The sequence below is a fragment of the Chrysochloris asiatica genome, unplaced genomic scaffold (genome assembly GCF_000296735.1).
Source record: "Chrysochloris asiatica unplaced genomic scaffold, ChrAsi1.0 scaffold00110, whole genome shotgun sequence".
Classification (NCBI taxonomy): Eukaryota; Metazoa; Chordata; class Mammalia; order Afrosoricida; family Chrysochloridae; genus Chrysochloris; species Chrysochloris asiatica.
In genome coordinates, this window is record NW_006408628.1 from 8929575 (window position 1) to 8943318 (window position 13744).

The following is a 13744-nucleotide window of genomic DNA, read 5'->3' on the forward strand; positions in this document are numbered from 1 at the left end:
AAGTGGGTATTATCTGCAAGTGTGGGTGTTCTTATGCATATGCCCTCTCTTCTTATCAGCTGGATGCTTCACTCTCTGCTCTAGTCCTCTGTGGCTATGTCACTGACTCTGGGCCCAGGAGTCCCCAGGTCTTGCCACACTGGACAGCTGTCTTTTGACATGATTCAGTCACTGCATTCTGGAGGCATGAACTATAATGGCATGGGAGTATTTCCTTGAAGTTTTTTCTCTTGATGTTGTTGTTAAATGCCGTCAAGTCGGTTCCAACTCATAGTGACCCTGTATAGAGTTTCCAAATAGCAGCTGGTGGATTTGAACTGCCAACCTTGTGGTTAGTAGTCTACTACTTAGCCTACAGTGCCACACAAAGACACCAGCTTTCTCTCTGGAGAATGACAAATACCAATGTTTGTTTGGGGGTTGGCACGAAGGTCATCATTGGCCAGGGATGGGCACAGTCTTCTATAGACCCAGAGTCTCAGAGGCTCTGAGTTGCCCTCAAGAGTCACAGAGAAGAAATATCACGGGGAAGGCCCTGACTGCCCACCCTGATCTGCCTTTATAAAGAGAGAACAATAATGGATTTGGAAAATTGCTGAATAGTACTATTGATTCTGCACAGCAGATGTACCTTTGACCAAAAAAAAAAAAAGTGTGGCGCTATGGGGTGGCACTGTGGGGTAATGGACTGGACCGAAAGGTCAGTTTGAATCACAGGGTTGACAGTTCAAGCTCACCAGCCATTCCTCGGAAATCCTATACGGGGTTGCTATGAGTTGGAACCAACTCAATGGCACTTAACAACAACAACAATAACAAAGAGGGTGTGCATGTAGCAAAGTAGGTTTTTCTTTTGCTATTCCTATCCCAGATAATTCAGATTTGCTGGCCGAACTAGGATCTATATTTTGCAGTAAGATATTAAGAAAATTAGACAGCACTCTTGTGACTACAAATAGGAGACTCGGTGTTCTCCACTCATCTACATGCTCAGGGACTATATAGACAGTTTTGCTTTTGGTGCATTTATTATGGATTGAATTGTACCCCCTAAAAATCTATGTGGTATCCGAGAGCCTATACCTGTGCAATAGGGCTTTCTTTGTTATGTTAGGGTATGTCCTAAGTCTAATCACTTCTGAGTTTTGAAAACAGCAGATTATACAAAGGGCAACAAGAACAGACAAGAAGGTACATGACAAGGGACAGTTTTCTGGGAACTGAAGAATGCTGAAATAAGGATCTTGGAGCCAACGGAATGTGAACCTTCACCTAGAGCTGTATTCTGAATTCAGATTTCTAGCCTCCTGAATGGTGAGAAAATGCTTCTGTTGTTTAAGGCCACCTATGTGAGGGATTCCTGGTACAGCGACACTAGGTAAGTGAGACACTTGGTAATAGGAGTTTATTTCCAGGTCATTATTCATGAATCCACTTTTAATATCAACGTCAGAATAAAATTTTGATAATCATCATCATGGAGCAGACACATTTAACATACTGGATTCTTCTGCATTTGAGTTTGGAGAAGATGGGTGGCAATGCTACAAATCAAATATCTCCCATATTGTGTCACTACCCATGTTGTTGGAGTGCTGGTAAGATAAGCACTGGACTGCTAACTCCAAGGTTGGCAGTTCAAATCCACCAGTCATTCCTCAGAAACCCTATACAGGGTCACTATGAGTCAGAGGCAACTTGTTGTCGTTGAGTGCCGTCAAAGTACTTGAGAGGTTTCCAAGGAGTGGCTAATGGCTTTGAACCACTGACCTTGCAGTTAGCAGTCCAGTGCTTACCTTACAGTGCCACACCAGAACACCACCTTTTTTGTTGTTAAGTGCCATTGAGATGGTGTCGACTGTGAGTGACCCTGTACAGAGTTTCCAAAGAGCTGCTGATTTGACCTTGTGGTTAACAGTCTAGTGCTTATCCTACATTGCCACCAGGACTCCACTTTTAGCTAGTGCTTTTTATTGATCTTAGTCATAATAAAAAATAGACCATAAATTAGCAAAGGACTTTAAATGATGAGAAAGAGGCACACTTATTCAAGTTCTCATGCTTATTAGATCACTAATTTTAAGTCTCTAATTTTTATAGGAAAAAATAAAGTTGTCCAGAACTCACTCAGAAAAAACAAAGTGAGTGTCTCTAGGAATGGGGCCCCAGAATCTGCATTTCATAAAGTTTCCCAGGAGATTGTGGTGCACAATCCAGGGTTGAGAACTACTGAAAGGGTCTTGAGAAGAGAGACGGAAAAGCAAAGGAGGTGACAGAGGTCGGGCCCAGACACCCAGAACTTAGAGGGACCTTGGAGCTGTGGGGAGGTGTTGGAGGCATAGAGGCAACAATGCCTGGAAACCCGAGCCAAACCCATCATACAAACGCATGAACAGAAGGATTTGCAAGTCGGGCTTCACAGGGGGCACTTCTTTTATTTTGAATGAGGGGGAAGCAGGTACAGTTGGCAAGGCAATTCTTTGCCTCTTTTCTAACAGCTGTAATGACTGAAAGGTGAGCCAGGAGCTGAAGGTTGGGTTGTGGTAGAAGGAGGCTGGAGGCAGGGAAGGCCCATAGTAGGGAGGGACCCACTGGGTCCTCAGAAGAGTAGAAACCTGTCTGCTTTCAGGAAGGGACAAGTAGACAAGGGATGGAAGAGCACCTTCCTCAAGCCTGCTCTTTCCACCTAAAGCCCAGATTATTGCCTCTGAAAGTTTTCACCCACAGAGCAACACCAGTCAGACACAGCTGCAAAGGACTGAGCCGTCACACTTTCCCTAAGCCCAGCAATCACCCCATCCCATCCATCCACTTGAGCCTTTCTGGCAGGGCTGGAACAGAACAAACTGTCCAGTGAGAAAAAGATCTTCGTTGCTGACTGACGGATTAACCACACATGTATCTACTCTATTGTCCTATGAGGTAAATGTGGAATTGTGTTTTAAATACTAGCCTCTCTTTCTCCCATGGATAACTAGATTTGCAGTGTCTGTTACTCTGGGGGAGGGGTGACATAGTAGAAGCTGATTCTTGGCTTTTAAATTTTAAAAGTCTAGCCTTTGAAGAGGGTGGTAAGAACTCAGAACACAGAGTGTGAAAGATTCTATGATGGGTTAGTGAATGAAGTCACTAGCTGCTGTCAAGTAAATCCCAACCCATGGTGATCCCCTGATGTGTTAAAGTAGAACTGTGCTTTTCAGTGGCTGATTATTCACAAGTAGAACAACAGGTCTTTTTTCACAAGTGCCTCTGAGTGTACCTGAACCTCCAGCTTTTCAATGAGCTCTGAGTGTGTTAACTGTTTGCAGCACCCAGAGAATACTGGATAAAGATTCCATAGGCTGGCAGGGGTTAGATATTGCTAGAATCCCTGAGAAAGGAGCTGGGTATTACAGATACCCAGCTATATTTGAAGATTATGTTGGCAGAGAAGCTCTCAGTGCCATGTTTCTTAGGTAGAGTCTCAGAAAACATTAAGATTCCAGACTAGCCATTTACTGTATCAATTGGCCTAGGGCAGTCTCCTGGATCTTCCTGAAGTCCAGAGGGGTGTGGGGCCAGGAGTTAGGATGCCTCAAGAGCAGGCAGTGCCCACACACACCAATGACAAGCCAACTGACAGCCGGATGAAAGTGAGGGTGTCTTAGCAGAGACTGGCATAAATGGGTGGGTGATGGTGACTGAGAAACAAAGGTTTAGACTATCTAAAATCTCCAATCAGTTTAAGGACCAAGCCACGGTATTTTCAATGGCCTCATATGCATGTAAAGTTGGACAGTGAATAAGGAAGACCATAGAAGAATTGATACATTTGAATTATGGTGTTGGAGAATAATATTAAAAGTACCATGGACTACCAGAAGAACAAACAAATCAGTGTTGGAAATACAGACAGAATGCTCCTTAAAAGCCAAGATGGTTAGACTTCGTCTCTCATACTTTGGACATATTATCAGGAGGGACCAGTCCCTGGAGAAGGACATCATGCTTGGTAAAGTGGAGGGCCAACAAAAAAAAAGAGGGAGATCCCTAATGCCGTAGATTGGCACATGGCAGCAGCAATGAGCTCAAACATGCATTGATGGTGAGGTTGGTGCAGTATCGGACAGTGTTTAGTTCTGTTGTATGTAAGGTCGCTTTGCGTCAGAACTGACTCATGGCACCTAACAACAACAATGTCCAAACAACCCAAAGAGAAGGTGGAGGGGCCCCAAATGGACTGAGATTAACTTCTACCACCTACTAACGTGGGGTTCATAACAAAACTATATTTTGTTTTAGAGAAAGAAAGTTACACTCGTATGTCCTGCAGATTAGAGTTTGTGGACCGAATCGTGCCTCCTATGAACTAGTTGCTATCAAGTGTATTCCAACTCATGGAGACCCAGTGTGTGTCAGAGCAGAATTGCGTTCCACAGTTTCCAATAGTTGATTTTCAAAAGTAAATCACCATATCTTCCTTTTACGTTACCTCTGGGTAAACTCAAACCTCCAGCCTTTCAGTTAGGAGCCAAGAGTGTTAATGAGAGACTCCACCTATTTATTGTATATTATTCTTTTTGTTGTTAGGTGCCTTCCAGTCAGTTTCATTCATAGCCACCGTATGTGCAACAGAATGAAACACTGCCCAGTCTTGCATCAATTTATTATATATGTAACTATAACGAATCTTTCTTTATGGTTTTGTTATAAATAAAAGGTGAAAACATAATTTGAGTGGAGAATGATTTATGTGCAAAAGAAACTGTTGCAACCTGCCATGTTTGTCAATTACAGATTTTTCTTCTTGCCATTGAATTCAGAAAGTAGAGGGATCTTGCTACAAGTTCAGGTCAAATGACTGTAGCATTTTTGGAGTGAAATATGTGATATCCAAATGAATGGATTATTCTTTTTGTTTGTGTTTTTTGTTTTAGATTGTTTATTCTCAGAGATCTGAATAAAATGTCATTATTGGGGGACTGAGGACAGTGTTCAACGGTGAGAGCTAAAGAATTTTTTGGATAAGAATGGAGGGAGAGCAACACTCCAACAAGCAGCTCTATAAATAACTGGATTGGAAGTTCTATGGCAACTTCTGCGAGGACAATGCCAGGAGAGTAGGAGAGAAGTAGAAAAACTTAAGAGGAACCATTAAGATCAGAGTCCATGGGGAGGAACAGCTGGGACCTCCAGGACCTGGGCCTACTAGTTGTTACCATTAAGTGCTGTCGAGTCGATTCCGACTCGTAGCAACCCTGTATAGGATTTCCAAGGAGTGGCTGGTGAGTTTGAACCACCGACCTTATGGTTCACACTGACCTTGCAGTCCAGTGCATTAACCCACAGCACCACACCAGGACTCCACGGGCCACTAGTGGTAGTTCATAAGTTAAGGAATCCAGAGCCCCTGACTAAAGCTGCCCCACTGGGACCAATCATAGCCCAAGTGAATAGAAAGGGATTGTGGGTGGGCATGGAGCAACGATGGCCCTGAGGTGATCCCAGTGTCCTTGGCTCAAGGACCTCCAGGCTTGACTCAGCTGCTCTCATTAGTGTCATCATCCCATGATGCACTGGGCATTCCCAAGGGCTTCTGGGAGCATAGACAGGGCATGGGAAATTAGGGAGGGCTGGAGAAGCCTGTGGAAAAGAGAAGGGAAGATTGTGACTGAATAAGGAGAGGAAGTTGCCCCTTCCAAAGGAGGACCTTGATCTTGCCATCTGCTGCCAAGTAGGTAGAATTTGAGCCCCACTCTTCCACAACCCCTAGCAAATGTGCCACCAGGAAAGTCTGAGCTTATGTAGAATTTACTGAGATCAGCACTGAAGTTGAAGTCCCCTGCCCACCCCCTCCCCCAGGGTATTCATATTTTAAGCCTTAGTTCTTACTGAGAATGGAAATTCCATTCAATAAAGGTTTATTAACTTGCTTTCTTCCAATGGAACTGCAAGCAGATGAGAATTGAATTGTGCAAAAACAGGTCAGTCTTCCTGAATTATCTGAAATCACACTGCTGCCCTTACCTTTTCCCCAGCCTCTACCCACCCTTCTCATGAAGGCCTCCATGACCTTAGTTCAGAATAAGACAAGTGGTGGCCGGAGGTCCCTTACATTTATAGTTGTCATGAGCTTGCTCAGCTATGAGTTGGGTCACTGTCATCCTCAGAATGCCCCACTCTGAGATCCGGGAGCCCAGCAAGACCAAGGGGCTGGTGCTGAGGCCAATGGCCCAGGACAGAGCCTACCTGAACCAGAGCTGAACCGTCAAATGGGAGTGGGGGGAAGCTGAAGGCCAAGTCCCCCAACTCCCTTCATTGGCTCCCAGGTGTGGAGGTTGCCTGGAGTGAGGATTCGGATATTCTTAGGCACCGAGGGCATCAATACCAGCAGGGCTGAGTACTAGAGCCTGAAGGATGTCAGAGAGGGAAATCACGCCCAGGAGACGCTGGGTCTCATCCACTAGCACGAGCCGGTGTACCTGTGGGTGCACAGGGAATCAGTTAGGGGGCAGAGCCTTGGGTTAAAGAAGAGTTAAGGAGGTTGGCATTAAGAATCAGGGGAGACTTGTCACTCTTGAGTACATGTTCTTAAAAAAAAAAAAAAAAAAGATCAAATGGACAATAGTTATTTTAAAGCATAGATGAGAAAGTTGGATGATAGGGAGTTTAAGTCAAAGGAAGTAAACCAGCTAGGGAGGGCTGACAAGTTATGAAGAAGGTAACCAATACCACTCCTGACTATGTCTAGGAAGTGTTGAATGAGAGTTGGTTTTGCTGTGTATATTTTCACCACAAATAGAATATTAAAAACAAAACAAAAGAGTCGGGGGAGACAATTTGATACATGGTCTTCAAAAAGTTCATAGAAAAATACCATTATCTTTCTATTGCATTTCTCCACAAACCTTTTGAAGCCCCTTGTAACAGAGAGTGAGCGAGTGTCTCCTGGTAACCAGTTAGGGGTGATTCTGATCACTCTGTAAATGATCAGTTGTTTGTGGCCCTGGACCTGAGTCCCTCACAGACAGGACCAGTTACTGACCAATATGGACACCAAGAGGTTGGCTTGATGGCTAGGGGTGTCCAGAGTAGCTCATGAGTGGGACTGGGCCATGTGTGTTGGGGGCTTGAGTCTAGGTACCTGCTCCCGGACAATCCTGTCGATGACCTCCCCCAGGCTCTCATGGGACCGGCAGGAAAGGACTCCCTCCAGACACAGTGACCGCTGCCTTAGGGCTTCTCCCACACTCATGTCTAGGTGGTTGTAGGTGTGCTGGGCAGCCAGGTGCTGGAGCAAGGAGAGAAGTACCACTATTTGTCACCCCCTGACCCAGGCCCACAGATCTCCCCCTACACACATGTGCAAAGGTCCCCCTAGTCCTCCCTGCCGCACCCTCACCTTCCTTCATCCCCACAGGTACTTACAATCACATCAAATCGAGAGTAGAGACCCACGACTTGACCTGCAGGGAAGGGTTGAGGGAAAGAGGGGGAAGAGGCGCTGATCAGAACCAGGATGCTGTGAGCAGGGCTGCAGCAGGCTTCTGAACTCAACTCCTTGACACTCCCACCAAGTTAGCTGGTTTTAGAACAGACTCATCAGGCTGCCACCCCCTGCACTTGAATCCAATTTGGCTTCAGAGAGTAAAGCAGCCTGGCATTGTGCTTCCTGACAGATGCGGTATGGAGTGCCTGCATCCATCACCTGTGAAATAGCCTAGCCCCAAATGTATAACCTGAATCGGATCATCTTTGGATCCAATTGCCTGTTTATAGAAGCACAGGGATAGAGAAACAAGGTAAAGGCCAACTGTACAGAGAGCAAACAGACATACATAGCTTTCTGGGTAGGTACCAGATTCATTGACCACAGGCAGCGCAGACACACGCCGGTCCACAAAGATGTCCAGTGCGGCTAGAACGGGCGCCGTTTCCAGTACCACGGCCAAGTCTCGGAATGTACCGATGCCCAAATCTTGGATGGTGCGGGAGAGGAAGGAGGGCTGGGGCAGCAGAGCGCCCTGGGTAGAGTTGGGAGGAGGTGGCGATCAGAGCTCGAGCGCCCCCAGCAGGCTCCTTTCTCCTCAGTCCCCACTGTTGGGAGATTTCCAAGCCCGCCTTGACTGTTTCCCTGTGTGCCCTCTCTCTGGTCCCTTGGCGGACTCACAAAGATGTGCAAGAACTTCAGCAGCCGCTTATGGGTGAGGATGTGAAGCACAGTGCCTGAAACCGGGTCCAGGACGGGCAGGCGATGAATCCGGTTCTTGATGAGGGCGTACACGGCTTCGAACAGGCTAGGGGAGGTGGGGTAATGAGCCCGGGTGCAACCTGGGAAGAAACCCCTCCACCCTTTTCCCAAAGAACAGGCTGCCAACCCACCTTGTCTGCTGTCTGGGATGAGAAAATGAGCTCAGAACTGATTGTGGCTGGGAAAGGGGACTGTGCAGGACCAGAAGGGGCTGGGACCTTACCTGTCATTGGGAGAGATGGAGACCAGAGGCTTGAAGCAACCTTGCAGGTAAATCTCTGCAGGAAAAGCTGGAGTCAGACCTAGGGAGCTGCCCACTCCCCATTCTTACCACCTCCACCCTCTGCCCTCCTTCATTCAGTAGCTCCAGATTGCTCCCCTTCCTCAGGCACTTGAGGCTCCCTGTCACCCTTCCCAGCTCCCTCCAGGAAATCCCCACAGTCCTTCTACTGAGTCCTTGGCTTCACCCTCACCCAAGCACCCTCAGCCCCTTTTTTCCTGCTCACCCCTCCAGGTCTCAATCTTATGTTCTTCAATCTCATAGATCTGGACCTAGAGACATGGGCAGAATCTCCAGACAGTCAGACGTGAACCTTTAGGCACCAGGCTCCCAAAGTATCCCCTCTGCCCTGTCCACCTGGGTGCCCCAGGACTCCTAGCCCAGCCTCACCAGGGGGGACCTGTAGTAGCGGTGCAGCACTAAGATGAAGTCTGTGATGGTCAGCATACCTGTGGGATCAGAGTGGGTAGGAAGGTCAGCCTGGTACCTTTCACGGAGGAGGCAGGTTGAGGAATCAGGACCCATGCCTTAGCCTGAGTCAACAGTGGAGATTTTGGATAGAGGAGAGTATGGCAACTTCAGTGCCTGAGAAACAGGCTTTGTCTCTAATTTCTTTCCCTTTTCTATTCGCCTGTCCCGACAAATAGCTCCCTCTTCTCCTACTTTGCACCTATAGCATGAAACCATAGAGTAGCAGCATTAGAAAGACCCAGCTGGTCATAATTCTTCTACAGATGGAGAAATTGAGCCCCAGCATCTCCCAGCTTGCCACCTCAAAACCTGAGCTAGGCTTTCCCCCACACTGGCCCTGGCTTGGTTCAGTCTAAGGCTCTGTTTAAGCCATATGAGGTCCCTCCTTCCTGTTCCCCATCCACCCCAGCCCCCACTCACCCACAAAGCTCTGCTGCTTGCTGTCCCATAGAGGTGCTGCCCGCAAGCCATTGGCCACCAGGGCGAAGAAGGCCTTCTTGATCTGAGGGAGAGGGGGAGAGTAAATCGAGGGATGTGTCTTGAGAAATTCCTCCCCTCCTCTCAAACTGGCCCTTAGTGGGCACCCACCCATCCCCCTGCTGTCCCCTCTGCCCCACCCATGATCCTTCCATGAGTCCTTGTCCGGGTCCTGCTCTATACAAATTTGCCTCCCTTTCTCATCACTGTCATCATTTCTGATCATTATTGGGCACATTGGACAATGGAGACAAAACTACTTGTGACAGAGGTGCTGAGTGACTCCTAACCAGCCATTCTACCATAGGGGAAATTAACTTACTATTCTCACTTATAAACTATGTGTACGTTGTTGTTGTTGTTCTTAAGTGCAGAGAGACCCTGTATAAGATTTCCAAGGAGCAACTGGTGGGTTTCAACTGCCAACCTTGTGGTTAGCAGTCCAATGAGTAGTAGTTAAAATTTTTGCTAATCCAAGTCTTACAGGTACAATTTTTATGTGATATTTGCATATTTTTCTCTAAATAAACTTTAAATTGATGCATTTTGAGCCTCATACTAAACAATAATATCCAACATGCATGTTGTATTTTGCTAACATCTTAGAATAAATGCAAAAGTACGAAAATAAAACTGTTTGTTTATGCACCCCTGGATGTTTACGCATCCATACTCTGGGTGATATACACACACTGCTTTGGCAAGCGCTGTTCTACTGTACTGATGGTAAGATTAAACCAGAGACATTTCACAGCTTGGTCAAGTGGAAAAGCAGGGCCTCCAGCTCATCCTAATATTCTGTTACCAAGCGTACTCTGCTCTGTCCTGAGAGATTCTGCAGTGTCTCACACACTTCGCTGTCTATAACATGTTTCCATTTATGGTTGGTTGCTCAGCAGTGCGCTGGGCATATCTCCACTGTAATGCACCGGTGCATTTATGGCAATATTGGGATGATGATTGGGGGTGTCCCTAGAAGGTAAAAGCCCTTCATGCACCCCCTAGTCTCCTTGGAGATAAGAGAAAACTCTTGGAGGGGATGTCCAGGAGGACATGGCACTAGGGATGACAATGCCATGAGGATGGGGACTGAGCTTGTTGGGGCAGAGCTGTACCTCACCTCCAGAGTGGTGTCAAAGATGACCAGTTTGGAGCTGGTTGCCATGGCATCATAGCAGGTGTGTTCCTGCATAAAGTGCATGTAGACCTGGGCCCCAGGCTTCTGCAGCTCATCATCCCAGCCCAGCTTGGGTAGCGGGGCCTTTGGGGATGGGCACGAGGCAGGCCTCTCTTCCACCAGACCTTCAAGCTCATACCCCCAGGCTGCTGTGACCGGAAACTCTACGCCAAGCTCCAGATTATCTGTACTGGAGCCCACAGCTGAGATGGCACAGTCAGGATTCAGGAAGTCCCATCCTGTTGGTGGGGTGCCTGTCCAGGCCAGGGGAGCAGCTTGGGCCAAGGGTGTGGCCTTGGGGGATGTGGCCTCTAGCCCAGTGGACTCAGCAGCTGGTCTGGACTGGGAACCTGTGGGGAAGGGAAGGAGGACAGTAACTTCATCTTCCAAAACACTTGGGAAGTCTGGCTGCTGTGGCGTTATTTCAGGCGAGAATGCGGAGGCTCTGAGAGTCACACAACTAGACAGTAGCTATGTGCTGTCTTTCTGAGTTGGCCATGTTGGGCAGGCCCTGGGCATACTGAGGCGACAAGATGAAGGTTGGGTCATGTGGTATGGACAGACCCAGGGCACAGCCCAGCCCCACTCTAGGTCTTCCCACATCTACCACTCCCACCTCCCCAGAACTGGCTTTGGCCTCACCTTCTCCCAGGTCTGGTGGCTTGCTTTCCTCCACAGCCTCCTGCCTTGTCCATCTTGAGGCCTTGGCTCCCCAATTTCCACAGGTTCTTTCTGACCTCGTGGCCATGGTAGGTGATGGCCATGAGCCACTATCTCCTTGCTTGAGGAAGCTCATCTCTGGAGAGGAGAATGGGGCCTATCGTGAAAATTCTATTAATAATAATATTTCATTTTTGTAACCTTCTAAAGGGCTTTTCTCTAACAGGTTTCTCATTCAAACCTCAGAGCAGCCCAAAAGGGAGATAGTATCATTACTGTTTTACTTGGAGGGACCAGAAGTTCAGAGAGGTTAAATAATTTGCTACAAATTACACAGCTAATAAGTGCTCGGGATTGAACCCAAGTCTTCAAACTCCAGATTCCTCCTGGAAGAAAGTGAGGAAAGTAATAGCTGAGGAAAGAAGAAAGAGGAGAGATAAAGAAGAAAAAGTAGACAAAAGTCAGGTTGTGGGAAGGGGAGAAATTGGGGTCCCAGGGAGTTGAGGACAGAGGGAGTGGAGAAAAGGTTAGGCCTGTTGAGAGGTGCAGACACCTACCTCAATGCTAAGGCTCCCCAAAGCTACTCCAGGATAGGATCTGTGGGGAGAATGTCTGATAGGCGAGAAAATGCCTTCAGCTCTCAAACCATAAGTCCTTACTTCCCCACCCCTCCCACATACACACACAAGTATACATAGACACGGATATACCCATGCACATAAACGCACAAGCATCCATACATTAAGACACGCAAACACCCATATACATATACACAGACACACATCCATACACATATAGACATAGACACAAGACACATAGACAATCACAAACCTATACACAACTCCCCCGACATAAACACATACATAGCCATATACAGATGCTTAAACACACACAAAGATGCACATGTATAACCACTCCCAGACACACATGGAACCGCATCTACTCACATATATAGAAGTTCACAGACACAGAGACAATCCACACTGAACACACACACACATATACACTCTCTAGAATGGTGTGCTCTAGTCCCAGCTCCCCCAGCTCCCATCCCCCTGGGACCCCTGTAACCTGCACAGTGTGTGCGTGTTCCAGCTCAACTCCATGCGGATCCACCAAGAGCAAGTGTGCGACACTGTGGCTGGACAGCACTATTCTGGGCCCAGCACCTGGCACCCTCCCCTCCCCAGATCAGTTTCTCTCTGATTGGGTGTCAGGCTGCTCAGAGGGAGGGATCCACTTGCTCAGCTGCTCAGGCCCAGCAGCCTGGGGGCGGGTGGGAAAGAAGGGGCGCACCTGGGCATCTTGATGCCTGGCTCTTGGCTTCCCTGGGTCTCCGTGGACAGGCTAGGTGAGGTATTGCCTGGGGAGAAGCCCTGAAGCATTGTGGACCTGCCATCTTAGTTAGGAGGGCCTGCCATCTTTGTCAAATGCCAAGGGGGGGAAAACGGAGGTGGGTTGGACCTGACTTTCTTCCTTCCTAAATTCCCTTGGGGGTGCTTGGAGTTGAGGATTGGGCAAAGGGCTTCTGGGTGGTCCTGGGAAAGCTGACAATATCTGTCTCAAGGATTCCCTTTAAGTCTCAGGAGCTGAACCATTCACCTTGAAGGGGAGGGGTGGCCTTGGGGACTCAGGACCTGTACTTCTTTGCAGGGGAGACAGCTGTTCCTACCTGCGGTTGGGAGGAATGTCCGGGTGTGCAGGAGCCTCGGCAACCCCACCGCTGTGTGTGTTGTCCCTACAACTCTTGGAGCCAGCGGGATCCCAGCCCAACTCTGGAGGCTGCCCACCCCTCCCCCTTGGCATTCCTGGAGCCTGAGTCAGTGTCCAAATTGGGAAGGCTGCCCCAGCTGCCCCAGCTCCCATCTCCCTGCCCCTCCCCTCCTTGTCTCCTAGCCTCTTCCATCCTAGTCCCTGGTCTTACAGTGGCCATTCAAGAATGGATTCACGGATTTCTTCCTAAATTTATTGAACACATTTCCCATCACCCCTCAAAGTACCTGTGCTGCCTGTGGACGTGGGTGAGAGCAGAGCAGGGAGGACTTTGCTTTTCATATGTGTCTTGAGTAATACAGGTGAGTGTAGCCCTCATCCCACTTGCCAATTTGACTGTCTGGAGATGCCTGTGGTCTGACCTATCTGGTCTCAGATGATGTAATTCCCTAGGTACTGCTAATGGGGAAACCTCTGATTGTGGATAAGGAGCTCTGATTATAAGTTATGCTGCTAACCTCAAGGTCATCAGTTCAAAGCCACCAGCTGTTCTATGGGAGAAAAAAGCGGCTTTCTGCTCCTTGCAGGATTGCTATGAGTTGGAACCCGCTCCACTGCACCCCACCACCACCAGATAGTAGAAAGATAAAGTGGACCATCCTTGGAGATATGCAATACAGTGGATCTAGAAAGTTCCCCCAGCCTTTGCCCCATCCCCTTACGCTCTGGGCAAGAT

At 48.0% G+C, this 13744-nt stretch overlaps 1 protein-coding gene across 1 annotated transcript; it reads right to left on the reverse strand.

Moving 5' to 3' along the window:
• Positions 1 to 6237: 6237 nt before the first annotated feature.
• Positions 6238 to 11431, reverse strand: PRKAG3 (protein kinase, AMP-activated, gamma 3 non-catalytic subunit). The gene is made up of 11 exons (XM_006867816.1): positions 11278 to 11431; positions 10579 to 10985; positions 9402 to 9483; positions 8901 to 8959; positions 8737 to 8782; positions 8454 to 8508; positions 8150 to 8276; positions 7838 to 8003; positions 7408 to 7445; positions 7124 to 7270; positions 6238 to 6461 (listed from the first exon to the last, which is right to left on the reverse strand). Exons 1-11 carry the CDS (start codon positions 11429 to 11431, stop codon positions 6345 to 6347), a joined length of 1398 nt encoding a protein of 465 aa, XP_006867878.1. The 3' UTR covers positions 6238 to 6344.
• Between the last annotated feature and the right edge of the window lie 2313 nt (positions 11432 to 13744).

Coding starts and splice junctions, on each gene's coding strand:
- PRKAG3 (XM_006867816.1), bottom strand. CDS start 11,431: ATGAGCTTCCTCAAGCAAGGAGATAGTGGCTCATGGCCATCACCTACC. Junction 10,986..11,277: donor GCCACCAGACCTGGGAGAAG/GTGAGGCCAAAG, acceptor CCTTCCCCACAG/GTTCCCAGTCCAGACCAGCT. Junction 7,446..7,837: donor GCCTGTGGTCAATGAATCTG/GTACCTACCCAG, acceptor CCTTCCCTGCAG/GTCAAGTCGTGGGTCTCTAC.